The sequence below is a fragment of the Haliotis asinina genome, chromosome 7 (genome assembly GCF_037392515.1).
Source record: "Haliotis asinina isolate JCU_RB_2024 chromosome 7, JCU_Hal_asi_v2, whole genome shotgun sequence".
In the NCBI taxonomy this organism is placed as follows: Eukaryota; Metazoa; Mollusca; class Gastropoda; order Lepetellida; family Haliotidae; genus Haliotis; species Haliotis asinina.
In genome coordinates this window covers 62,213,462-62,240,780 of record NC_090286.1, presented here as the reverse complement: position 1 = coordinate 62,240,780, position 27,319 = coordinate 62,213,462, and the positions used below count along the sequence as shown (strand labels likewise).

Sequence of the window (27,319 nt, the reverse complement as noted above, 5' to 3'; positions counted from 1 at the left end):
GAATGATTTATGATTAAGAATGAGAAAAATATCTTGGCTGCAATGTAACATTACATGGGGTAAAAAGACCATATATTATTACAAGAATGGGGGAGAAAACAAAGATAGAGATTCTCCTTCATTCATTTAATATTATTCTGTCTTTCTTAACCTCATTTAATATTACACTTCTATTAGGATATTATTCTCACTCTTTGAATAACTCATTTCCTTTTTGGTCAAGGAATTTTATCCATATTTTTCAAAAAATGATAAACTAGTAAGTTGTTTCAGTGTGTTCTGAAAACAAAAAGACTCACAGCACAAGAGCAGATGCCTACCAATGCAGTTGAACTATCTCTTTTTCATCACCTCTTGCATAAAAAATACACCTGACAAATACTTTGGAAGACTGTGACTGGAAGTGATGAAAACGTTTTCCTCAAGGCAACAAAACCATTAGAAAGATTACTTCTTTGGCAGTCACTGTGATGTCATTCTTGGCTTCACATTTGCTCCTGGCCATTTTCATTTTGAGATACTGTGTGCGTATCAGTAAGGCCTCAACAAAGTCAATATTTTGTTAATCAGACTTGCTGCTACCCATTTTGTGTTTTTCAAAACCCTTTTACCATGCTGAGTTTCAGTCCTCCCTAAGCAATAACTCACCAGGGTGCATTTATGAAATGCTCAACAAAGTCAAAGTTCAAATATAATAAAGAACAAGACTATGCATACAATATTTTAGAGTCTTCCTTGTGAGAGATGAGCACTGACATTTAGTGAGAAGCCATAGTAGGGTCAAAAACAGAAATTATGCCCTAAGTCATATCAAGTGCCACTCAGTCATCCACATTCCCGAGGAAAGCACAAAAGACATAAGTCGTCGAAAAAACATGACACATAGGCATTGCTACAACCAATTGTTCAGGTCATAGAATAACACCTTGGCACTGTTGCAACCAATACTTTTACGTAATAGAACAACACCAAGGCACCGCTACAACCAATAGTTCAAATAATAGAACAACACCTAGGCACTGCTACAACCAATAGTTCAGGTAATAGAACAACACCTAGGCACTGCTACAACCAATAGTTCAGGTAATAGAACAACACCTAGGCACTGTTACAACCAATTGTTCAGGTAATAGAACAACACCTAGGCACTGCTACAACCAATAGTTCAGGTAATAGAACAACACCTAGGCACTGCTACAACCAATAGTTCAGGTAATAGAACAACACCTAGGCACTGTTACAACCAATAGTTCAGGTAATAGAATAACACCTAGGCACTGTTACAACTAAAGTTTCTGGCATCAGCATCACACAGCCAGTGCTACAGGCAACAGCTCTAGTATTAGGATATTTAGGGCAGTGTATTGGCAAATAAATTGTATTGCAGTATATTGCGTTTCAGGCAGCCATATTGCGATATATGTTGTGATATATTGACAGTAAGTACCATGAACTGTACATGCCAATCCCGTTTTCTACATTGTAAGTTCCTTAACATATATTTCATACAACATATGTCATATTTTGGATTTCACTTTCTCAGTAAAGAACAAATTCTAGTACTTTTTTGGTTCGAATCCCAGATGGGACTCAACCAAAAAAGTACTAGAATTTGTACTTTACTGAGAAAGTGAAATCCAAAACATGACTCATGTTGCATCTGACCACTTTCTAAATGGCATCATGTAATCATAGCTTTCAGCCATGGGAGCCGTGCCAATTCACACTTATCAGAGGGGCACACAAAGTATGCAGTCTAGACTACCGGTTGTCCGACTTTCATTTTTGTGGAAATCGCGGTGGCTGAGCGGGTTAGGCGGCTGACTCGTGTGCTGGCGATTAGGTGCCTGACTCTGAGGGTTCGGGTTCGAATCCCGGATGGGACTCAACCAAAAAAAAACTAGAATTTGCACTTTACTGTGAAATCCCAAATATGACATTTGACCACTTTCTAAATGGCATCGTGTAATCATATATATCATAGTTCTGATAACACCAATCTCAAGATTGAGTTGCATAGTCAGGGTTTCTATTCTCTTGTTTTATACAGTTTGCAGTATCACAGTATGCCATTTTGTCACTGAGGAACGAAGGAAAATATTGTTGTGATTGAAATTATAATACTAAACATAAAGATAATCACACCAAAAAAATGCCTGTTCTCTATCCAATATACCAGTTCTCAAAAATAATATTGCAATATGCATCGTTTGAAAAGCGTGTTGTGACATACATGTATACCAGTAATTCTGTGCAGGCCTATAGATAATACATATGCACTTTTCCAACAGAAATGCTATATCTCTGAGCATTTCACCCTGGCATCGCATGCCTCAACTCATTATTAAGTTACACTGTGCCAACAGACAGAGAAATAGTTATTAGAGATTAGATGCTACCTTACTTCAGGCTGTCAACACTTAACATTGAACATGGCATTTACCTTTAAGTCAACTGTGTAATCCTGTTCTAGTGGCAGTAATTTACCCCCCATTCATCATGTGTTATATACCATTTTTTCACCCTTTAATTCGATTCTAAGGTGTGCATATAGCCACGTGGAATCAAAGATTTAACTCTTATAAAAATCTGTCTCCAGCTGAGGTCAGTGATACAGTCTGAACGGGTGTTAGTATTAGTTTGTAGTACTCATTTTTCATTTGTGCAAAGCTGAGCAAGACAGGCTCTAGAAAATTACTAAGCTTGGAAGAGTTGCTTCACCCTACAAGCTATGAATCAGGCAAGGATACATCACAAATAAATGTTCATTTTACAGCTGCTTCAAATACTGCAACTTAAAATCTGATACGTTACACTTCAAGCAGTGGAATGTGAATCTTTTATTAAAGAGTTGATATACTGTAGCATATGCACATCACCTTCATGTATAAGGGTCTGTGGAATTTCATACAATAAACAAATAGATTTCAGTTGGAAATGACAATCGTCAGAGTAGTTGATACCTGAGGGAGGCATAATGTTTGGCTCAAGATACATTGTTTGTCTAACAAGGCGACAAGCATTACCAAAATATTTGAAGTGTTATGCTCTGGAAGACCAACTAATTCTTGATATGACTCCAACACTGAAATATTATACTACTCACAAACTGTACACAAACATAGTTCCCCTTCCGAGCTAAATACTATATGCTGTCAAACACAATCGTTAACCGTATGTCACTACTGCCAGTGTGTGGGTTTGCTGAAAATAATACGTCCTGGGTCCTTCTTTCTATGATATCAGTGTACGCTTGTTGGACCCAGGACGTATAATTTTCAGCAATACAAGCCTCTGTTTGGGTGTCTTCCGAGAGGTTTGGACCAGTATTCGGGGAGGGTTAAGCCTCCGCTCAGGAATAGGGACACATGCTCAGCAGACGCACGAATGATCATCCTCGTGGTGTACGATCTCCAAAATGAATATTTGTTTTAAACAGTGGAGAAACTTATGTCTTCCGTGCATCTGAGGTCAAGCCTACCTGTGACATCACTCCCACGTTCTCGCACGCCTTTGAGCCGAAGCAATAACATCAACTGCGCATGTCTGAATAGACCGACTATAGATCTAATGTCTTCAACTAGACGTATAGACAAAAAAAAGCTTAGGAACTTTATGCATGCCAACTTCTTAAATTTATTATGGTTTGTTGCATTTCTGTATAGGTGCTTACACAGTAACTGTTGTCTGTATAGGTCATAAGAATCTAAACCGAAACGACGCATCATAATATAAAGAATTTGTCATTCATAAAGTATCTTTCATATCTGGTATCTCACCAAATTCGACAAAAACAATTAAACAGTTATTCAGTAGCATAATAAACGCGAGACAGTGATTCGAAATGCATGAAAATCTCTGCAAACAGTATGTGTTAAGCTCGTAACCATGTTTGAGCAATGTTTCATATCTATAATATGATATGTTAAAAACGTTTCATAGTGCTTCTCTGTTTTTGCTTTTTGTTTACATGTGAGACAGTATAAATACATTTGTTTACATCGTAGAATATAGTGCTCATAAGACATGAGCTCTGCAGTTCCAATAGAAATACAGATGTCGAACAGGGCACAGTGTTTTCACTTGGCTTTAAACATTTTGTTTAACAGGTACATCACCGACATGAAAAGTGAAAGAAGCGTTTAACCTGTGCAGGCCCTACATGTCCAGGGAAACTATATAGTTGTAGACTATCCCTGCATGGACATACCACAGGTCTGTCACACATTGTTACCTACGGCTTCATTAATTTCTAAATAAAGTGATGTCTTGTCATGTGTTTCATCTAAGAGATCCTGGGCGGTGGCATAGCCCAGTGGTTAAGCGTTCTCCCCTCCCGCGACAGACCCATGTTGATGTGTGAAGCCCATTTCTGGTGCCGCCACCATGATGTTACTCGAACATTGCTAAAAGCACCGTAAAACTAAACTCACTTTAAACAATCGTGACATCACAGAGGAATAGCTAATATTATAGAGGATACTAAACGACCTTCCGTGTAATACCATTTTTATCAAACGAGTTAATGATTTGGTATCAGAATAGCGAAAGCGAGTTTGATACTAAATCTTTAACGAGTTGAATGAAAATGGTATTTCACGGAAGCGAGTTTAGTATTCTGTTTATTACTCGCCAACATAAATTGACAGAAACTGCGGCGAAATTGCCTACAGTGTGAGGACTCTCAGCTTTCAAGTCAAGCAAGGTCTAGTAAAATCGCGACATCAACATTAGCATTGTGACGTCACACCTTTGAACCATTTTGACGTCATACGTCAAGCGGTATTACACTAGTGTAATATTGAAGTGAAAATATTACACTGCAGTATCTTCAACGGGCGAGTAATAAATGCCATTACCGATTGTGTCATCAAACGGCTGACATAACAGACGAATAATGGGTGTGTGTCATTACCGATTGTGTCATCAAACGGCTTACATAACAGACGAATAATGGGTGTGTGTCATTACCGATTGTGTCATCAAACGGCTGACATGACAGACGAATAATGGGCGTGTGTCATTACCGACTGTGTCATCAAACGGCTTACATAACAGACGAATAATGGGTGTGTGTCATTACCGATTGTGTCATCAAACGGCTGACATGACAGACGAATAATGGGTGTGTGTCATTACCGACTGTGTCATCAAACGGCTTACATGACAGACGAATAATGGGTGTGTGTCATTATCGATTGTGTCATCAAACGGCTGACATGACAGACGAATAATGGGTGTGTGTCATTACCGATTGTGTCATCAAACGGCTTACATAACAGACGAATAATGGGTGTGTGTCATTACCGACTGTGCCATCAAACAACGGACACCATCACAATAGTAATGACATCACAGAGGAATAGCTAAAAACGTCATCACCGATCGTGTCATCCAACGCTTGACACCATGACAATTGCCCTGACATCACAGAGGAATAACTGATATACGTCATCACCGATTTTGTCATCAAACGCTTGTCATAACAGAAAAAAGAATAGATGTACGTCATCACCGATTGTGTCACACACTTGGTGAAGAAAAGCTATCGAGATAAGGTTGCCTGAACGATACTTTTATCCAGTTCATTATTTATAGAAACAGGTAGATGTAATAACAACAGATTGCCCTGGAGATGGTGGCGAGAATGATTGTGTAATTATTTTTAAAATCGACAAATGGAATAATCGATTGTATTTTGTGTAACCGTGTCCTCTGTATAAACTCGGCATCAGCTGATCACGTGGTAGATACTGACTAAACATTGCCTCCAAACAACATTTCGAGCGCAATGAAGATGTGACCAAAACTATGTTCTGGGAGAAAGCAAAATAGCTGTATGTGTTGATTAACGTAAAGAATAGGCAAACCTGCGTGCGTGCGTGCGTACATCCATGATGGCCAAAAATTGAAAAAATTGTTAGGTTCTCAGGTTTTACAACGAGAAACGTATTCATTTGACGCGCTGGATTATGTACTTCTGGGATAAATTCTGACCTTCATAACGTCAGAAATCACATCTACTATGAACCGCTGTTGATAACTATTGACTAACGTATCTCTCAAGTACAAATATTTCCAGGTACCAACATTGCTGCTGTCGTCATTTAACTTCACGCCTGACTTTGGTCTTCCGGGCGTCAACCATCCTGAACTACTGCTGAAAGCAGCAAAACAAACGCCCTTGGACTCTATGTTCATTGCCAACTTGTCTGTAGTGATAAGCAGTTCCCTCGTTAAATGTCTACTGAGCTAGCAATGTGACTATGCGGTCTGCCAACTCCATACATCGTAGTCTGTGAATCATTTCTGATGTTGTTGATGTTGTCGGTGTTCCAATGCAAGGTAGCCTTCAAGGCTTTAAACCCCACCGTCGGCATCCTTCCACGGTGCTTTACGTGTATCTGTATGAATTTACTTTGTTTCTGCCTGCAAGTACTGGATCTCTGTACGTTACTCCAGCTTTTCGGTTTGCACAAAGGTCTCTGTCCTGGACAGTCACATTCAACCATTTTGCCCCGTTGAGTTTGCGAATATACCCCCATGACGTCATGTCCACACCAAAATGTTTCATGCTTGTCAATCTACCCATGTGTCCCGAATCATCTATGGCAACAAAGCGCTTGAGACAAGGGGGATGTACCTCCGCATTTTCACCAGTAACATCATTCCCGTGGTAATTTAGGTGAATAATTGACTTGTCTTTCCATGTGTTTATGACAGGTGCGATAGGACAGAACACCTGTCTTCATCATTATTTAAAAGTGATTTATAAATACACGTTGTCGGAATGGCAGAATCTACCGTTTTATCAGAGAGTTCCAGTGACAACAGGAATTGTTTCTGTCGCCTTTACTTCGAATACATCCGTCATCCATACGTTTCATTTTAAAAATAGAGAGACAAGGAACTCGTACAAATGTCATAATATGACACGTAATGTCAAATGTTAGCGTCAGCATGCGCTGATTACTACAACATTTAAAGTGGTCATTCACTGAAATTGATGGCGATGGGGCAGCCTAGTGGTTCTAGCGATCGCTCGTCACCCCAAAGAGCCGGGTGATATTGCTGGAATATTGCTGAAAGCTGCGTAAAACCATCCATCCTCATTCACTCACTGAGAAAAATATTTCAGACCATGAAATGCGCACCATCAAATGTAATCTCACACTTTCATACAAGAAAAGGTCATGTGAGCAATATCGGTAAACATTCACAGGTCTAATACAAGTATATTTGACGTTCCCCATTCCGACATCTTCCGTTAGAGCACTTCAACGCAAGACGAATACATTTATGGATCTCAAAACTGCTTGAAAAACATGTACCAGACAAATATATTTTTATTTCTGCGATCAACTAGAAACGGACAGTTTTGCAGAACCATACTTTTCCCGAATACAACTGCTTCTGTGAAGTCCCAGGCCCATGCTGAAGTTCGAACCACGGACCTTTTGACGCCTTGTCCACATGTCCAAAGATGGTAACCACGCTAGCAATGTAAGGATGTCATATGTGGGGTGGCTGTACGCCTGCTACACGCGTTGTCCAACTTCGCTTTTATCGGCGTTTTTCGTAAGTATCAAGTCCAGTTTGTAATTCTATAACACTGATGGGTAGGCCGATGTTGGAACTGATTCAGAATGAAGGAGAAGACTCACTTTGTTGAAATAATTATGTCTGTTGGTTATGCAATAAACGAATGAGAACAGAAATAAGTCGAGCTGTGATTCCGAGAGAGTGCAAATAAGCCGCTCTGTGGGAAGGCTGTCAGATTCAAGAGTGGCACTCTACTGCTGTAAGTCCTGACAGGCATGTTTAACGCTGTCCTGTATGACATGTAAATACTAGCTAAACTGACACTTAGCAAAGAAATGGCTATTGTTCTGACAGTTACTTGTTCATGGTATTCTCTTAAGAACAATGGTAATTGTTGTAACACTGTTAGTTTGGTGAAGTGTACCTTAATTTGAATTGGTTTTTGATCACATTACTAGAGTACTCATCAATACTTACTTGTTTAAAAAAGACAGTTATACATCCATGAGGAGACCTGATTAGAGATCCTCAGTGTATGACATGTATTCCTTTGGAGGTATGATTTGGGGTGGCCAGAGAGATCCTGAGAGTGTACCATGTATTCCCTTTGGAGGTAGAATTTGGGGTGGCCAGAGAGATCCTGAGTGTGTGCCATGTGTTCTCTTTGGAGGTAGAATTTGGGGTGGCCAGAGAGATCCTGAGTGTGTGCCATGTGTTCCCTTTGGAGGTAGGATTTGGGGTGGCCAAAGAGATCCTGAGTGTGTGCCATGTATTCCCTTTGGAGGTAGGATTTGGGGTGGCCAGAGAGATCCTGAGAGTGTGCCATGTGGATGTAGGATGTAAGGATGACCAAGTAAGTATGACCATTTTTGGATTCATGAATTTAACAATGATTCCCAAATCCTTTCTTGCTGTTTGTGTGTGAAAATAAAACTGCCATGTTAGAACAACCAGTTTTGATGTTAAGTGTTTGATCAGGAGGGAGCTGACCAACATCGGCCATGCAAAAGATTACACTGATACCTATGTTCACACCTGGCATAGATTAACTAAATGTTGTGTTCTTCTGTTGTCAGTTACATGTAGCAACCTTGATGTTTGCCCCGCATCAGTTCCCTTGGGATCATCTGCTCTACAACTGAATCATGCACATCCTGCTTAAATGTCATTGTTAAACCCATACATGTGCTCACTGACTTCTCTGAGTGGCATACTAAGAAGTATATGGATCAGAATTTTTATTAAGGAACAAGCTCTTTATTCAGGAGATACGCATTCTTGTATCAAGCAAGTATGAGTGCTTGCTTACTTGCTTCACAACAATACAAGGATCTGTGTTGATGCGTTGTATCTCCCAAACAAGGAAGATGTTTATCCATAAAGCTTGTCCTTACATATTGCTTTGAATCTTACACCAGTGGAATCCAGTTATGCAGGTATGTAACATACCTCGTAACATAGATTTGTTGTCCTCTTGTGTTGACTACTGTGTATCCCCCTTCAGCTGTAACATCATATTAATATTTTAATACCTTGAACTGCTCGCGCTCAATGGTCCTGGATGCCTGTAGCAAGAAGTCTAGAAGATGTAAACCTGAACCACACACAGCTGCAGACAATGACAAAACTCTTCACATTGTTGTTATTGTGATTTATTCATCGAATGTTTATTGCAGTTGATATCCTCTGACAAGTGCACCCTTGATTTGATGATGCCCAAACAAGGTAACAAGGATTTCCCAAAACAGCAAAGTCCTGACTCAACTGGCTGCCTGGTGGTAAGGGGAGTAGTCATTATGGTCATGTTCAAACAAAATAACCCTGGCCATACTACACTTCATGTTCCTCTCTCTTGCAGGGCTGCCTATATCAATCACTAGATCCATCATCTACACCCTGAGTCAACCCTCTACACCATAGCCCCATCATCTATACTCTGAGTCAACCCTCTACACTGTAGGTCCATCATCTACACCCTCAGTCAACCCTCTACACCATAGGCCCATCATCCATATCCAATGCATAACATCTTCACTCAAAGAACACCATTTACACCCCTGGTCTGCCATTAGAAACATCCATAACCAAGCATTGTTGACAACACCCAAAGCCCACTATCTGCACAAAATTGGACCACTAATGTAACCCATCTACACTCCTTGGCAACCGATCTACACGATCTACTCCTATGGTCCACCAACATCCACCATCTACTCCTATGATCCACCAACATCCACCATCTACTGCCATGGTCCACCATTATCCACAATCTACTCCTGTGGTCCACCATTATCCTCATCTAAACTGAAGGTCCACCATCCGCAACCATATTCAAGGTTCATCTACCCTCAATGCTACCAACATATCTTGCCTCTCAGCATCAAGACTGCCCCCCCTCCCACTCCTCGTAGTCCCCTCCCTGCCCCACCAGGCAGCCATGTGAGCATGTGGGACAGTAAGTGGTACAGGACACTATCTACAGGTACTGCTAATTGTACAAGGCAAGTTAGTCATAGCCAAAGACTTCAAGTCTGCTTCAGCAAACTATTGAGAAGGAATGTCATGAAATGTCTGCAAGTACATTCAAATGCTTGGTAACAACCAAGGATGCATACATATGAACTGTTCCCATGAAACTGTGGTAACAAACGTCACATGCATCAAATACCGCTTGACAAAATGAGATTCCCCCTGAAACTCGATGACATCCTTCTTATATATAGCTAATCATTCTTGGGCAGTGTTTTGAGTCAAAGCCCTACAAACACCAAAGAGTCACTGTCATGGCAACGCTGAACTCCATTCTACTGTACTGCCAATCAATCTGAGTGCGTGCACATTACTAGACAGTTGCTTTTTGTGGAGAATTCATTTGTTTGACAGTGTTTGTTTGGATTTTGAATATGGCATCTGACTCAACAGCACTTGACAAAATGTTTCTAGTTGCTACAAAAGTTACAGTAAGATTACTAACAAGCCAGTAGCAGAACACCTACCCATCACCAAAATGTAAGGATGACTGGATCCAAATATACAAGTAAACTATGAACACGGTAATATGCTATTGTATAACCTGGTGTGGTGGGTACAATCATGGTGATGGAACACAGGACAATACACTGTCAGAACTGACCATTGTCAACATACATGTCTGGATAGTATTATAACAAAATATAAACATTAGTCAAAATCAATGGAAAACATACATCGTCTTCAAAAAAATTGTAATGACCTATAAACTTACTAAACAAGAACACAGTCAACAAATTTACATTTGTCCACCAGATGAAATACAAACCATATCATGTCAGTAATTGTCCCAAAACAAAACTAATAACAGGAGATTCTAAGAAATGTCAGACTTTCATTTACAAACAACTATCCCAGTGGATACAAACACAGCATCACTTTGCAACAAGTTGTTTAGAGATGTATTGAGATTTGTTTCAAAATCCATGTATGTATATACATGTATATGATATTTAAATAACTTTACCGAACAAATTGTCTGAACCAATCATTTGCTCACCACAATGATTTTCTTACTTGGAATTGTTTAGCATTACTCATTCATAATGACCCGCCTTTGTTGATATAACTGTGTTATAACAGTGTGATAGCAGGGTCAGTGTGGGGAAGCTCATGTGTGATGCATAGTTCCATATCTTGAAAACTACACATTTACCCCATTAGCAAAGAACTGCCTATGTGGCATAGCCACAGATGGGTTGACAGTTTAACTGTGACATCTCACATTTCTGTGCAACTCACACTGACATGAAGATGACCCATATACCAAAATATAAATTGAATTTACAATGTCAGAGATGGGATGTATATGTTTGGTTCAAGTTCACAAATCTACCTAAAGTAAAAGATCATTAGGCAAGAAACAATTCATATGAACAAAAGTCTTTTCTCAAATAACTAAAGCATGATAAAGTGTGAAGTTTGGATGCTAAATCTGATACATAATTCAAATACAGAACATTTTCCTTCAGTCTGAGCAGTTATCAGGAAGTATTAACACATGGTAACTCTCTTGTCAGGAAGTGTTTTAAGCTTGCCTTCTTACAGAAACCTAATTACATTGTGTCTAATATATCTGCCAAAACCTGGTTCCATTAACATCAAGCCAATGCTCTGATTTTTCCTAGCACTGCAATCACGCAATCTGACACCAGCTATATGCTCCACACAGGAGCTGAATTGCCCAATGAAGTGCATGTCAGTCATAAGTATTACTGGTATGAGAATCAATGGACTGATGTTTACTGACTGAAGTATGACAATGCGTAAAGATATGTATCAGCTTGTATGTCTGAAACCAACTTCTCTTCACCAGTTCATAGATATGTCACTGGGTCAAAACACCAAGGAACTGGTATTTTCCACAAAAACAAAAAACATGAACTTGTGTATTTTGTCTCAGTTCAAAAATCACCCAAAATGAAGTGTCCATCAAGATGATGTTAAAAGAACTATGATTCACAAAATTTCAACATACTGTTTTCCTATTTCAAAGATTTCTTGCAAAATCCCAATCTCTGTAAGGTGACTAACAGACAACTTCCTCTATCCAGCTGGTGGTACAACCAATGATCTTTGGTAACAGACCAGTGTGGCATGTATATATATAATATATAGTTTCCATCACATAATACAGAAAGGGGTCACAAAAAACACATATTTTGCCAGTGTCCCATCTCTGTCACAATCCTCCCCTGCAAGCTGCCACTGATTTCTCAGATTACAAATTGAGTGAGACACTTAACCACAGACACAAAACAATATCAAAGATACTGGAAACGTTATCTTAAAAGCACACTACACAGTGCAAGGAAACCACTGGCAACTTCTGACAGAAAATATTGTGATGTCTTCCCCAGGGTGTTTACAAACATATTCTCAAATGATCTTATCTTGTTTCCCTGGTTTATAACCTACATGGAGGTAACGTTTTCTTGACAACAGTCAAAATGTGCGTTAATCGATATGTCATGAAAACTATATAATCACCTCACCCATGAATGAGTAATTTGATATACCTGCGTAGGTCATGACCTTGGTGTTTGTTTACAGATTGGGATTATGCTTTAGCCAGTTTTACATTTCAATTGATGCTTAGCATATTGAAAAAACAGTATTTCTGACAATTGGTATGGAAAAATGTATGAAGACATTTTGCCAGGATACACCAAGTTCAGTTTTGTTTCAGATTTCCCAAGTTCCTGATTAATGAAGACCTACCATAGTTATCTTCTGGTTTTCATAAAGCGGTTTGATGATGTAGGGTGTACGTGATTGGTGAGTGAAGTGTGCTAACACAGGAAGCAGATAAAGCAACCCTCAATACAGTGGATGGACAGTTCTTGCCTTTCACAGTTGATGCAGTCAGCTGGAATACCAGTAGTGTTACCTGGTTGATACTGGGCGGGTGGAGTACACTGAAGCACACACAGCATTGACAAGTGCACTAATAAAGGATTCATTCCAACATTCACAATTATTTCATTGCATTTTGCAAGAAAGTATCAAATTAGTTTACTGACATCAGCCTGGGGGAGGGGGCACATTTTTTACATGACTCAGGTAAGCAAACCTCACACATATTCAACATGAAGCAAGAGATACTGAAATGTTCATTAAGCTCAGAGGAACTAGCATACAGTATTAGCACTTAATCTACTGTATCATTTAATTCTTTGTGAAGAAACAAATATCTGACTCCATTATAAAAATGCTTTTAATACATTTAGAATTCAACTAATGCCTCCAACAGATCCTGTTTTTCACAAATGATCACTGAAGCAAACATTAAAATGCTTCACTGCACCATAAGTGTTTGTATTGACATATTAAATTTGTCAGCAAATCTGTCAATATTGATTTAACTTCTTTCCTTTTCAGATTCAGGTCAAAGAAAATCACCAAATGGCAGAGTAAATATAGCACAGTCCTACTTCAGTTTCCTTAAAATGTACGCTGCAATTATGTGTTGTATGGAATGAGAATTGGTAGGTGATTGTGACTGATTAATTGCAGGTATGGAGGTGATATATTTCAGATTACAAGCCTGCTGTGGGCAATGGTAACAACACACACCAGATACAAACTCTATATGCATCCATCTGGAGGCCCCAATAATGCCGGTAACAAACAGCAGAATTGAGCTACCCTTCATCCAAAGACTGATCAGGCTCATCAGCAAATGGGAGAGCATCTTAACAGCCCTGAAGCACTCATACAATACTGATAGTGATGTGTTCTGAAGAATCAATGAACTTTGAAGCATTCGTAAAAGGTCCAAAACCTTAAGGGAAGATGGCCAGATTATGATTCAAGAAGAGGAACTTATCATTTCCTTTGTAATCAGACACTGTTTTCTTGCATCGGTCATAATCTAGCTTTGGCTCATATGTTATGAACATTTTGAAACACATGGAAAAGTTTGAGATGATGAGAAAAGATCTGCAGGCCATCTGCAGGCCATCTGCAGGTGTTTTCAGTGAATGTAATTTGTTTCTTATGCATGTATGATATTCCAATGTTGTTGGTTTCTGAGATAGTGGACTGTTTACTCTTCATGTCAGTGTGGTGCTCACACACTCGCTAACACAATCATCAACAGGCATTTGAAATGTACATAAACTCCACAGAGAGTACAAGTAATATATATATAATATACGATATATTCAGTTGAAATGTGATAACGGTTTGACAAAGTGTCAAGATGACATCATTCTTTCTAAGGTGGCATCTGCCTTGGCCACCAGCCACAAACAGGCTAATCACCCTCCACAAGAATCCCGTACAACCATAGAACACGGAACACAGAATATAGATGTTCACCTCCAGAACACAGAACATGCCATTTCATCTCCAGAACACAGAACATCCTACTGGGTGTTTCAACACCAAAGCACAGAACACGCCACTCTGTTTCTTGAAGGCAGAGTATGGCATTCTGTTTTCCGGACACAATATGTGCAGTTCTGTCTCCACAGACTATTCCTTCCTTCTCCTGGTGGGTAGTGGACATAGATAAGCAAAATGTGAACATACACCAGCTCTGGGGCTGGAAACAAAGAGTATTGAAAGGATGAATGATGTGGTACCTCCTCCGGAAAGGACACAAGTTGAGTGACATGAGCTGGTACAATTAAACCAGGAACCTGTCCAGGTGGGGAAATACGACACAAAACCAGTTTGACAACTTCATGCAGACTCTCGTATGGAAGCAATGGCACACTATTTGTTGGCTTCATATTTGTCAAAGTGTGAGAATGTAGATGCAGAAAATTCTCTTAACAAAGGCCCTGAAAGTGCAAGATCAGATTCAGATAGGGACCTTATTAACGAGAAACTTCATACTGGTTTCTGAGTTGTATGATGTATAAGGAAAGATTTGTTTATAAAATCATGTGAGTATTCCCCTTGTATAAAGGACTGGTATCTTTGCAAAGGGCAGACAGACTAAAGTCACATTTAAAGATTTGTTGCAAAACCATTATCTGGTTCTCCTATCGTGATAAAGTGTGTTTAAAGTAAGACACAACTAAACCACTATCCTGGTCTATCTGTCAACATATGTACGACCAAACCTAATGGGAGGGGTAACAACACAAATCTTGCTGTTTTGGGAATGTGAGTAGTGAAACCTAAAATGTTAAAGGGGCTCTTTGAATGACTGTAAAGGACTTCCACTGTTGTTCCAATCTTGTTTCAAGCATGAAGAACTTTTATTCTTTATCTACTCCATTGCTGACAGACCATGATCACAGAGCCCCTTTAAAGCTACTGTCATGCTAATAGCTGCTGCTGCAAACTGGCTGAGGTCACCAGAAGCTGCTCTAGAACATGTTCAGCTGCACCTGTGCAGATACATACAGGTGAATCCTCTTACTACAGAAAGCACTGACACATGCACTATGCATGATACCATGCATACACTGCATACAAACATGATGATTCCACCACAAAGACAGGGCCCTACTCTTACAAACAGTTGCCATGGTGATATGAAGTTGGTCCATATTACATGAATTTGTTGTGGGCTCTTTCTCTGGGCTATCCATCTGCATCAGGTAAGATTTACCTTTGTGACAAAAACATTTTCTCCACATATCTTTATACATACAGAGAAAAAAAGGTAAGGTACACAGCTTCTGTATGATTACCCTCAATTTCTCTCAAAACTGTTCATTGACTGCAATACTACATTGGCTGGATCAATCTTGGTACTATTATATTCAAAAGTACTTTTTGCTAGAAGACATACTTAGAATAAGTGTTTGTGTTAGTTGTAAGCTAATAATTGTATTCACTGAATTCAGTTTGCTTCTTTATAATTCTTGAAATGACATCAGTTGTTACAGAATCACTTCCTCTGAATGATCTTGACCTTGACCTTTGTCTCACCTACTAATCTTGCTCTGTGCACAGAGTTATTTCCCTTGCATAAATCCAATACATATATCTTTTGATTTAAAAATGCATGTTAAGGCCCATTTTCCTGGTGAGGCATGTGGAATGAGAGTGTGGTATTACTCCTTTGAGGCTTCTGCATCTGCTGTCAGCATCTGGTACAACATCGTGTCCTCCATACAACCTTTAATAAACTCCTCCTTTGTCAAAACGCCATCTTTGTTCACGTCCATTGTGTCAAATATTTTTTCTGTCCGTACTGTTGGCGAGTCTGTGACATCTTCCGAGAGATGGCTCCCCAACATGCTGTAGATGGCCTGCAACAAGAACAGAGGGGTTGAACACATTTCAGGACATTTTGGAATATTTCAGAGCAAAACCAGAGATTACAGCTTCTGAAAATTACACCTAGGCATTTAATTCAAAGAAGTGTCTATAGGGTCTGCACTTTTCATAAATGCCTCTTGTGGCCATCTGTACCTTCAATCACATCATTTCACAAATGTGTGTTGGTAATTCTAGTTCCATGCCACTCTTTGGCATTCCATTTCTGCACAATGATTGACTGTTGCTTTCTAGATGTTCTGTTTTCTTCTCACCTCTTACAAGAAAAACTTTCCAAATTCATCTAATTGTCTTTCCAACATTATACACTGTGTATGTGTGTGTGTTCAACACAGTGCATGTTTCCAACAGATAGTCAACTAATATGAAACATTAAAAAACAATCTCTGTCCACAAATTAATGAACCAGTCTACAGTTCAGTAATACAAGTCCACAGTTCAATGACACTATTCTTGTTCAAGAACTGTTGTGTTCAAGACCCAGGCAGCCCTCAGAAAACTCATTTAGAACTACACAACATGCAGTGATAATCCAATACTATTATTCCCCTGCTTATCCGCTTGTTCAATGACCAATGTTTCTCCTTCAACAATAATGGAGAAAATCATGTAGTGAAATGAAAAAAACCTTGTGCTTTGCTGTGTGATCACATTCTCATACCATGCTGAAAAGGCTGTCGTTCCTGATGTTGCATCAGAAAGCTGGCAGTGGATCAGCTTGGTGTAATACAATGCTTTATCTCTCCACTCATCCACACATGGCAAGTCGTTGGATTTGCACATGTGAGTGCACACGTGAGCAATATTTCTATATTTGTCAGTGGTGTTGACACCAGGTGCAGTGGCTGGTGAGAAATATGACAGATGATGTTAACCTGATGTTGTCATGGAGCAGGACAGGGGACCAGTCTCACATGGCAGTGAACCCTAGCTGGTCTCAGTGGTGGCAAAACCTGGCTATTCTGAGAAGCAGTTGTTTTCATGTGTCAAGTGTAACTTTCAGGTAACAGATCAGGGCTCTGCAGATTTCTCTAGGGTTTTCATGAGATTGAGGATTACATTAGTCAGCTGGGCTTCACTTGGTGGAGATCTTGCAAGTTAGTCCATACACTTAGAAATCATGGAAAGCCTTGAAGGAAACAAGGCTGGAAGACCACATGACCTGCATTACAATGGGACTCCCAGTTTAAATGACACTGGGTCCAGATCCTCCTGGTCTTATATTTATACACAGAACAACCTCAACAGTTTGGTGTGAGTGAGTGAGTGAGTGAGTGAGTGAGTGAGTGAGTGAGTGAGTGAGTGAGTGAGCAAGCGAGTTTAGTTTTATGCCGCACTCAGCAACATTCCATTTATACTGTGACAGTAAATAATCGAGTGTGGACATGAGCACCGATCTGCGCATTTGGGAACCGATGACATGTGTCAAACAAGTCAGCGAGCCTGACCACTGATCCTGTTAGTCGCCTCTTACGACAAGCATAGTCGCCTTTTATGGCAACAATGGGTTGCTGAAGGCCTATTCAACCCCGTGACCTTCACGCGTCGGTGTGATCAAGTATTTGTGAGTTAGTGAGTGAGAAAATGAACACACTGGGTTTTCAGTAGCTTTGAACAATACTGCTGGTTTTGGTTTAGTTAGCCAGCAGATAATCATGAAGGACTCAGACAATTAAGATCCAATGAAATTGAGTACAGTGTTAACAGAAAAAGGATCACAGCTGAAACGAATAATCACTCCTACAATCAAATCCTTGTAGAACTAAGGGATGCTACACTCTTTCAAGCAAATAACTGTACCACTAGCAATACCTTAGCCCACTGAGCAACAAATTTCCCAAAAGTGACTAATCAAATATGTGTTTAAACCAGTAAACTATTTCCCTCACAGTTACTCTGTAGTTGTTTTGGCAATCAGTCAACTTTCTTACAGTGGCTGTCTAGATAAGACCATTAAATGATTAGGATGAATGAGTTATAACAAAAATTGTGATAAGGAATTAAACCACATACAGGTCGATTTGTGACTTTACTGAAACCAAATGTTTGGAATCTGAACATCAGCCCAACCTTGCTGAGAATAGTTACCTATAATAGAAATTTCTGTTTTCTGAAAATTATATTTTTCCATTTGAATTGACACCAAACGCACTTTCTCTGAAATAGTTTCAGCGACTGTAAAGTGATTTTCTTTTTGTGTGGCTGAGGTTAGAAGCATGTTTAAATATCAAAGCCTGATGGCTCTCTATCTCTCATAAACTAATCATGGATCTCATTTCTCTGCAGTAGAAAAGGTCATTCTTGCAACAATAACAAGACTTGATTGTAGCAATTTCAAATATTACAAAAAACATCTATGGTCAGAAATACCAACTAACATGTTGAATGCTAAAGAGCATTTAAGACATAATAATGTTGCTACCATGAGTGTGGACAAGAATTTGGCCCATGTGAATTACTGTAATTGGGCAAGCTATACCAATATCTGACAGTGATATAGTTCTTGGCGCCTGATGCCCTGGTGCCAGGGTTGGCAGTGGAACATCTCTGTATACAGCACAGTATAATTGGATAATATTGATCTTGGACTGTCAAGAGATGAATGCAACACTTTTAGACCTTTCATAAACTTATCTTTTTTTATGTGTGACAAAACTTGATATTTCTCTACACGAACACATGTAATACTTATGACGTCCGTTGTCATGACAGCAGTGAGTGTAAAACCCCTTCTTGAAATGAATAACCACCAAATTTTCTGTTAGATTGGAACTGGTGGAACATAATTGGCACAAAGAGAATCCTTCACAAAGGCAGGGATGCAGCACTGCCCTGGGTTTAAGAGGTGGAAAATGTCAAGAGTTGTACATGAGAAGACTCGTGCAACTCCGAGCAAAACTTGATACATTCTCAGTGAGATCAGTCTATGATTTTTTGCCAGAATGGATGACATCCTGCTTTGACAAGCCTGTGAACATAAAGATTCCAGAATCACTTTCTATGGAAATGGCACAATCCCAGTAGAAGCAGCACTCCTATCTGCTTCTCTCCTTCATGCAACATACTATACAATTACACCCACTTCTGACTCCACAATGTGATATCGAGGCTGGAGCAAATACCTTAAAATGCTCTTCAGCTGTCTGTTTAATAAACCAAAATGTCAATATTTCAATAAGACAAACATAGATCCTTATGCCATTTGAAAAGGAATTGCAATATGAAAGAAAAAGATACATAATAATCTGATATGAAATCCAACAAAAAAAATCTTAATTTTATCAAAACATTCAAGTTTTAATTGAAGTGGAAGCTCAATCAAATACTCCAGAACAGTGCCAGTTTAAACCATTATACAGTAAGACCAAAGTTGCCTCTCTTAGCCTTTCAAGGATCTTGTTGTGGGTTTAAATCCCAGCATAGTACCCACTGTTTTTGCCAGTCTGCACTCTATTCCCAACTGCCCCTTTGTTCTTAAGCTCCAGTCAGCTGAACACAATTTAAACAGTGGTGGCATGTGGTTCTGTGTACAGACCACAAGGTTGGTGAAGTTGGTGGGTGAAGTTGGTCGGGGAAAGTGTCGGTGGATAGGTGGCCACGCCTGACACCTTTACGCCAGACAGTGTCTTTGTTGTTTCGGCATCCACTGACACCTGTTACATTTGGGGTGACAGTAAACATAAGACTTTGCTTGAAACATGCTGATGTTCATCCAGTTGCGGACATAAGCCTTGCAGAATGAGATGATTAGACACTAATTAGACAGCTTGGATTGTATACCCCCCATGGAGATAAAAATGACAATTAAGTGCACAATGATCCATTCTCAGCAGGAATAATGAAAGCTTTAGGGTGTATAGATTTGATACATCATATATATGCACATTACTACTGATTACATTAAAAGCAGCAGAAAACTGACTTAAAAATGGTAGTATGATAGTGAGTAAATACTGGTTAACACTGTATGCCTAACCAAAGATTTTACTGACAGTCACAGGAACAGAAATCTAGGTACATCATTCTGCTCTTCAGTCTGAGGGCCTATTAACATTATTAGTGATGAAATGGGGGCAACAGTGATGGCCTTCAATTAGATGTCTCCTTTAGTGAATCATTATGAGCATGACTGAAATAACGCTCAACCTCAAGGTGACCCAGATCATGTAGGCAAACATGGGACGAATATAACAGTCCAGGATAGATAGGGAACCATTATCTATATTTATGAGACAATTATTAGTGGATGAAGGGGCTGACTCTCCACCGACAGTACATACTAAGGCATAACTCGAGGATGAAGGAGGCTACACATTTGGTAAACTAATCATTGAGATGGCAGATTTGGCAATAGCTTCAACTGTTATTGATGCGAAATGACCTGCTATGGTTTGCGATGTACACAGGCAATTTGGAAAGTGATTTTTCTGGGGTAAAAAATCAGATATGAAGGAATCATTGTGAAGCTGACTCTAAACCAGATTTCTAATCAGAGTTTCTTTGATGCTGTTTTTAGGCCGTATTCTGGAGTATACCAGCTGTCACTTCCCAGTGATTGCCTCATTTCAAATTCTGTATAATAACAAGTACGTTGCAGCTTCAACTACAGCTTAAGGAAAACTGAAATATCACCCTCATAATTACAAACAAGCAGTCTGCTGCATGACGTCATATCACTGACCAAGAGAAGAGATAGCTGGGAGCTCTGCAGATTATCTTCACCCAAGCACCCTTTGCAGTGGAGAGTGAATGATGACATAACACTCTTGGGATACCACACTGTCATGATGAAGCCCACCACATGCCAGCCACATAGCAAACACAACCATACTAACTACTTAAATGAGCATCAAATGGCCAAAAATAATATTTCTAATATAATTGCAGTGAGAGCCAGAAGGTTCTTTTGATAAAGCTGATTTGAACAAACTTGATAAAGATAACTTCCAAATATACACTGGCTGTTTCAGCTTTCATTCATCATTGAAAAAGAGAAACAAACAACTTTAATGTATATGATGGCTTAATTGTGATATCCATGTAATTTTTACACTAAAATTATTTTGAAGTGGCAGAATTTAGGTTTCCCCCTTCCTATCCCCACTCCTACCAACCATGACATCCACACACAAAGTCTGACTACAGCATGACTACACCCACACACACATAGTCTGATGACCCACACCCCAGTCATCCCACACGCCACCCCTACTCAGACTACACACATCCCAGTCTGACTAACCCACCCACCCTAAACCCCATCCCCAAGTTTGACTACACACACCAGTCTGATTACAGACACACCTAACACACTGAACTCTGACTACACCCACCCAAGTCTGACTCCACACTCCTTTCTGTCTGACTATACACCCCATAGCCTGATTATACACACCCCAGTCTGATTACACACATCACAAGTCTGACTATACACCCCATAGCCTGATTACACACACCCAGTCTGACTACACACACCTCCCAGTCTTACTACACACACCTCCCAGTCTTACTACACACACCTCCCGGTCTGACTACACACACCTCCCAGTCTGACTACACACTCACAGTAAACTATCATTTCATTAGTATGACATTTAGGATCCTTCTTTTCATGTGATAAATACAGTTGTTCTTTTTTCACCGTCATGCTCTGTCAGTTTACTTTGAAACATACAACTATGAAACATTTAACCTATGTCTTTGGTGAGGTAATTCCCTTTATATTATTCAACTCACTATATTCTATATTTCAGTTGCATGGTTTCAATCTGCAATCCACACAGCTTCACAGACTCTACAACAGCTGGGTGTTATGGCTGAGAACCATATTGAATACTAAGTTCATTATTCTAGGGGCCAGCAGTTGAGCCTATGCCATCAGTTTGTATATAATATATCTTGGATTAATGAATAAATACTGCCAAACTACTGTGTTATGGAGGTGCGTGGTACATTTACATTTTGGTTTCACTCGAAAATCATCCAGATAGCGAGATGTCTGATTAACTGAATCAAACAAACAAAGCATGAAACTTAAGTGAAAGCAAAAGAAAATTTCAAGTACGCATATCAATAAATCAACAGTCAATAGTAATAACTGTGAATCATCACAACATATAAGTGTACTGATAATACATGGAAGGCGGAATGCAGGTTACTATTTGTTAGGTTGTCTCGGATGTTATGATATAGTGTGTGGAGCTTCAGATGGTAAGTTAGATGAAAAACATAAATCGATGACAAAAAGTTTCTATTTTGCCAACTGTATATTCTTTTTTGAATGGTTTAAACATATTTTTACTTCCCAAATGAATTGTGGATTGTCGAACAAGCCATATGGCTTATATTTACAGAACAGAAGTGAAATATGACGTGAACATTCTTAATCAGTACACATCAATAAAGTGTTAAATGTTGTCTCAGTTTGGTGTGTCTTACAGACCATAATAGATGTGGATCATTATGTATTCAGGGAAAGTTTGAAGTGTTGTGATGAGAAGATATAGTTGTGAACAGATTCTAATATTTTTTGGTTTTTGAACGATGATAGTTCCTGCTTGCCATTCATGACGGTATTGAGGTTGTAGCCTGCCGAATAAAACTACGTAACAGATCTTAATTGTGAATAATTAACACAGATGAAAAAGAAGTGCAAAGCAGTTTCATGCCCGTACCACGCACAGCACCACAGATCATTCTCAAGGCATCAAGATGTAAGCTTTCTAATATCCGTGATTGTTTAGATGTACAATTGTCCCAGATATGCCCTATTATATGAATTATAAATGTCCTAAAACATGACATTGTGTCAAACTTATGCTGTCTGCAGAAAGTAAACTTCCGGACGGGATCATATGACTTAGATCATGTGGCAGGTTATTTTTAACTTGGATCGTGACAGATAGCAGGGGCGATTTATAAGTCTTCTATACAGTACAATTACAGTGTAGTTTACCTTAATCCTACTTAACATGTGTTTTCGTTACTGATGAGATCTTCTTATGCGCGCCAAATCCTAATGAACAACCCAAGTGACACGCGTCACTAGTGTTTTGATGGCTAATTAATCAACTCACACCAAATGCCTTCCGATACTTTAAGAAAGAAATCACATAGTCGTGCTGTAAACGGTATTGACGTGACACATACACATGCACGTTGCACAGATCTCTTCGCCCATCCTGCCATTTTGAGACTAAGTCAGAATCGTTTCCATGGAAACTGGAAAAATAATACATCACAAAAATTTGTAAATAACAAAAGCCACCACTCTAGGGTATCTCCTACACATCTGCCAAGTTTTGCAGAAAGATACTTAGAAATCTTTGAGTTGTGCTCCGGAAATGAAGCCTATCCCTCCATTTTGAGACTAAGTCCGAAATGTTTCCATGGAAACCCAGAAAACAATAAATCACAAAATCCTGTAAATAGCAAAAGGAACCACTTCAGGTTCTGACTGATATATCTACCAAGTTTTGCAGAAAAATATAGAACGATTTTTTAGTTCTGTGCCGGAAACAAAACACACCTCTCACTTTTGAGACTATGTTCGAAACATTTCCATGGAAACCGAGAAAATAGTAAATCACAAAAACCTGTAAATAGCAAAAGGCACCACTTTGGGATCTGCCACACATATCAACCAAGTTACACTGACAGATATTAAGAAGTTTCTGAGTTCTGCTCAGTCAACGAAACACACCTCTCACTTTTGAGACTAAGTCCAAAACGTTTCCATGAAAAACCAGAAAATAATAAATCACAAAAACCTGTAAGTAGCAGAAGGCACCACTTTAGGTTCCAATTGATATATCTACCAAGTTTTTCAGAAAAATATTGAATGGTTTTTGAGTTCTGCTCCGGAAACGAAGGCCATCCCTCCATTTTGAGACTAGGTCTGAAATGTTTTAATGTAATTAAAAAACACCTGTAAATAGCAAAAGGCACCACTTTGGGAGTCTGCCACACATATCTACCAAGTTTTCATGGAAAATATTAAGAAGTTTTTGAGTTCTGCTCCGGAAACAAAACACACCTGTCACTTTTGAGACAAAGCCTGAATCGTCTCTATGGAAAACGAGAAAATAATACATCACAAAATCCTGTAAGTACCAAAAGGCACCACTTTAGGTTCTGCCTGATGTATGTAACATGTTTTGCAGAAAAATATTAAACAGTTTTTGAGTCATGCTCAAGAAATGAAGCCTATTCCTCTATTGTGAGACTAAGTCTGAAACATTTCCATGGAAACCGAGAAAACAATAAATCACAAAAACCTGTACATAGCAAAAGGCACCAATTTGTGGTCTGCCACACATATCTACCAAGTTTTGGAGAAAAATATTGAGTGGTTTTTGAGTTCTGCTCTGGAAATGAAAACCACCCCACCATTAGACTAACACCAAAATGTTCCATGGAAAAACAAAAAAAAATTAAAAATGCCCAAACTGTGTAAATAGCAGAAGGCACAACTATAGGTTGAGATTATTATATCTATCAAGTTTGGTCCAAAAATATTTAACAGTTTCTGAGTTATGTTCCGAAAACAAAATGATTATGGACAGATGGACAGACGGACAGACAGACGAGGCGTCGACTATATTCCCTCGCATTACATGCCAGGGGATAAAAATAAAAAGATAAAAAATTTACTAGCGAATAACTAACTGTAGAAACTTAGCAACAGATTAAAAACAGGTAAAGTGCCATCATTTATCAGGCCATAATGTTGCATGATTTAAAGTATAAGATGATTTAAGAGAGTGATCTATTTTAAAAAATGACCCCATGAAAATTCACTGGCCAGTCAGGCCAGGGACTACAGAGATTGTATGGTCAGGTTGGATTTTTAATGCCCCAGGCTAACAGGACAGTGGCCATTTCCAAAACTGGCGAAAATGAAACAATGTAAATGCACTACCACTAAAATAGATAATGCAAGGAACAGTATGAAGTACAGCCATGAATCTTGTTCCTATATATCCTGAAAAGCATATATATGTTTAAATCTTACATGTAATTTGTTTATCTTATTCATAATTTAATTAACAGAAAATGTTTATAAAAGTGAATTTAGAATCAGTAAGTAATGATATTGTTCACCCATAGCCAGGACCCAGGTAGAGTAGAGAAGCAGTGGTAAAACAATGCACTAACTATTTACAGGTTATCAAAGACAAAATCACACAAGAAAATATTGATTATAGCTTTGAGACACTTCAGCCTGTCTGTAAAAATACAATTCAAAGTTGTCAATCATCTTGCATAGCAGGCTTTTATCACTAAACTGTAGTTACATTAATGTTTGAACTAAGATTTTTCTCCCCTGCGTGATCCCTGATACCAATTTCAACTTGAAGTTAGTAGCCGCATGTGCGCCATTTAGTTGTGTTTCTCTATACAGAGAATATATCTATGCATAAAAGGGGATGCTGTTTCCTACAGACCGTGTACATGTAAGTGGAATGTTTTCCGAAAACATGACCCGGAAGAAGAAAGTAGTCAATGTCAATATTTTCATCCATCATGATGTACCTCATTACATGACGTCAAACAGAATTTGATATTCCAATTAAAAACATTCTTACAGTACTTCATATTTCGGATATATACTGGAAAATAAATACAATCTTGCCTTGTGTTGTTTGATATCAAATATAGTACCACCTGCAGAAGCCTCACAGTTCTGCTATTTCAGTGACCCTGAGATGATAGATCACTAGTCCAGTGAGATTCTATAAAGCAGTACAGCACATAAACTGATCACACTAGAAATGGAACAGACAATTTATACAGTTACACCTCAACAAAGTACATGCCTGTTCAACACAAACTAACACAGAGAGTACAAGGGTAGAGGAGTATCAATTAACATAGACTGTAGGGCCGCATACAGCTTTTTGAGAAAGGGGGGTGAACAGTATTGAGAAAAGGAGAGTGCACACTTCATTTTCACCTCAGTTTCAATGGTCATTTAACAGAATTTCAGGGAAAAAAAGGTGGGGTGTGTGGAGTGTGTGGGGTGTGCAGGGACTGGGGACCATCAAATTAACATAGACAGTACAGAGCTTGAGGGCCATCAGTTAACATAAACAGTACAGGGCTTGAAGACCATCAATTAACATAGGCAGTACAGAGCTTGAGGAATAAAAGATTCAATCAACATAGACAGTACAGGGCTATGTGCACATAAACTAATATTAAGGGTACATCAACCCCCTACTGCTTGTGAACTCAAGGCATCCCTATTTGTATCTGGCAACCTCCATATACAAACAATATCCGGACACATGGTTTAGACAATAAATATTAGCGATCACTTACATATATGGACATAACTAGGTTAAAGCATTACTATCAGCCCGTTCATACTAACTGTATCATCCATAATCATGTTATATTCTGGCATGGTTCTTCCATCTCAGTTACAACAAGACAATTGGGATCAACTCCATCATGTGATATAGTGATAACATGGCAACAAATAACAGTTATGGCAAACCTGATTCAGTTTGCGAGGCAATCATTGAATAAGTCAATTTTACACTTAGTTCATTTCATGACGTATTAGTGATATGACATGTTTCAAAGGACATAAAAATTGGGATTGATATGAATGCAGGCCACACAGTGCAATAGAAATTATATTTGTGTTAATCAAAGTAGGACGATCTTCTTCTGAACATGTTTCTAGTGAAAACTAAGATTTTTGTGACAATAATTAATGATGACACCATGATCAAGGAGTCTAAAAACAGTACTGAATCCCATCATTTTGTGTTTGCATACGCGTACAAGCTATGTTTTTGCATGTCAGTCTAGCAGGTTTCAAAGCTGTATATTTAGATAGTATTAAGTCTGAGCTTGTCCAACTTTTATAGCAAAAATCAGGTGTAAGCCAGATTTTTTTTATAATGGCAGCTCAGTGCCCTGACAACATTCAGTTGATGATTAGATAACTCATCAACTAGATTTCAGTATGTGTATGTCATACATGCAATATGAT

General features: G+C 38.9%; 1 protein-coding gene across 3 annotated transcripts in view; it reads right to left on the bottom strand.

Annotated features, from left to right (window-relative positions):
- Positions 1-9,178: 9,178 nt before the first annotated feature.
- LOC137291716 (neuronal calcium sensor 2-like) overlaps positions 9,179-27,319 on the bottom strand; it is a 127,123-nt gene continuing 108,982 nt past the window's right edge. For all 3 annotated transcript variants that reach the window (XM_067823174.1, XM_067823176.1, XM_067823177.1), the window contains one exon: positions 9,179-16,286. In XM_067823174.1, coding sequence (XP_067679275.1) covers positions 16,089-16,286 — 198 coding nt within the window. In that variant the 3' untranslated portion in view covers positions 9,179-16,088. The remainder of the gene's footprint in view (positions 16,287-27,319) is intronic.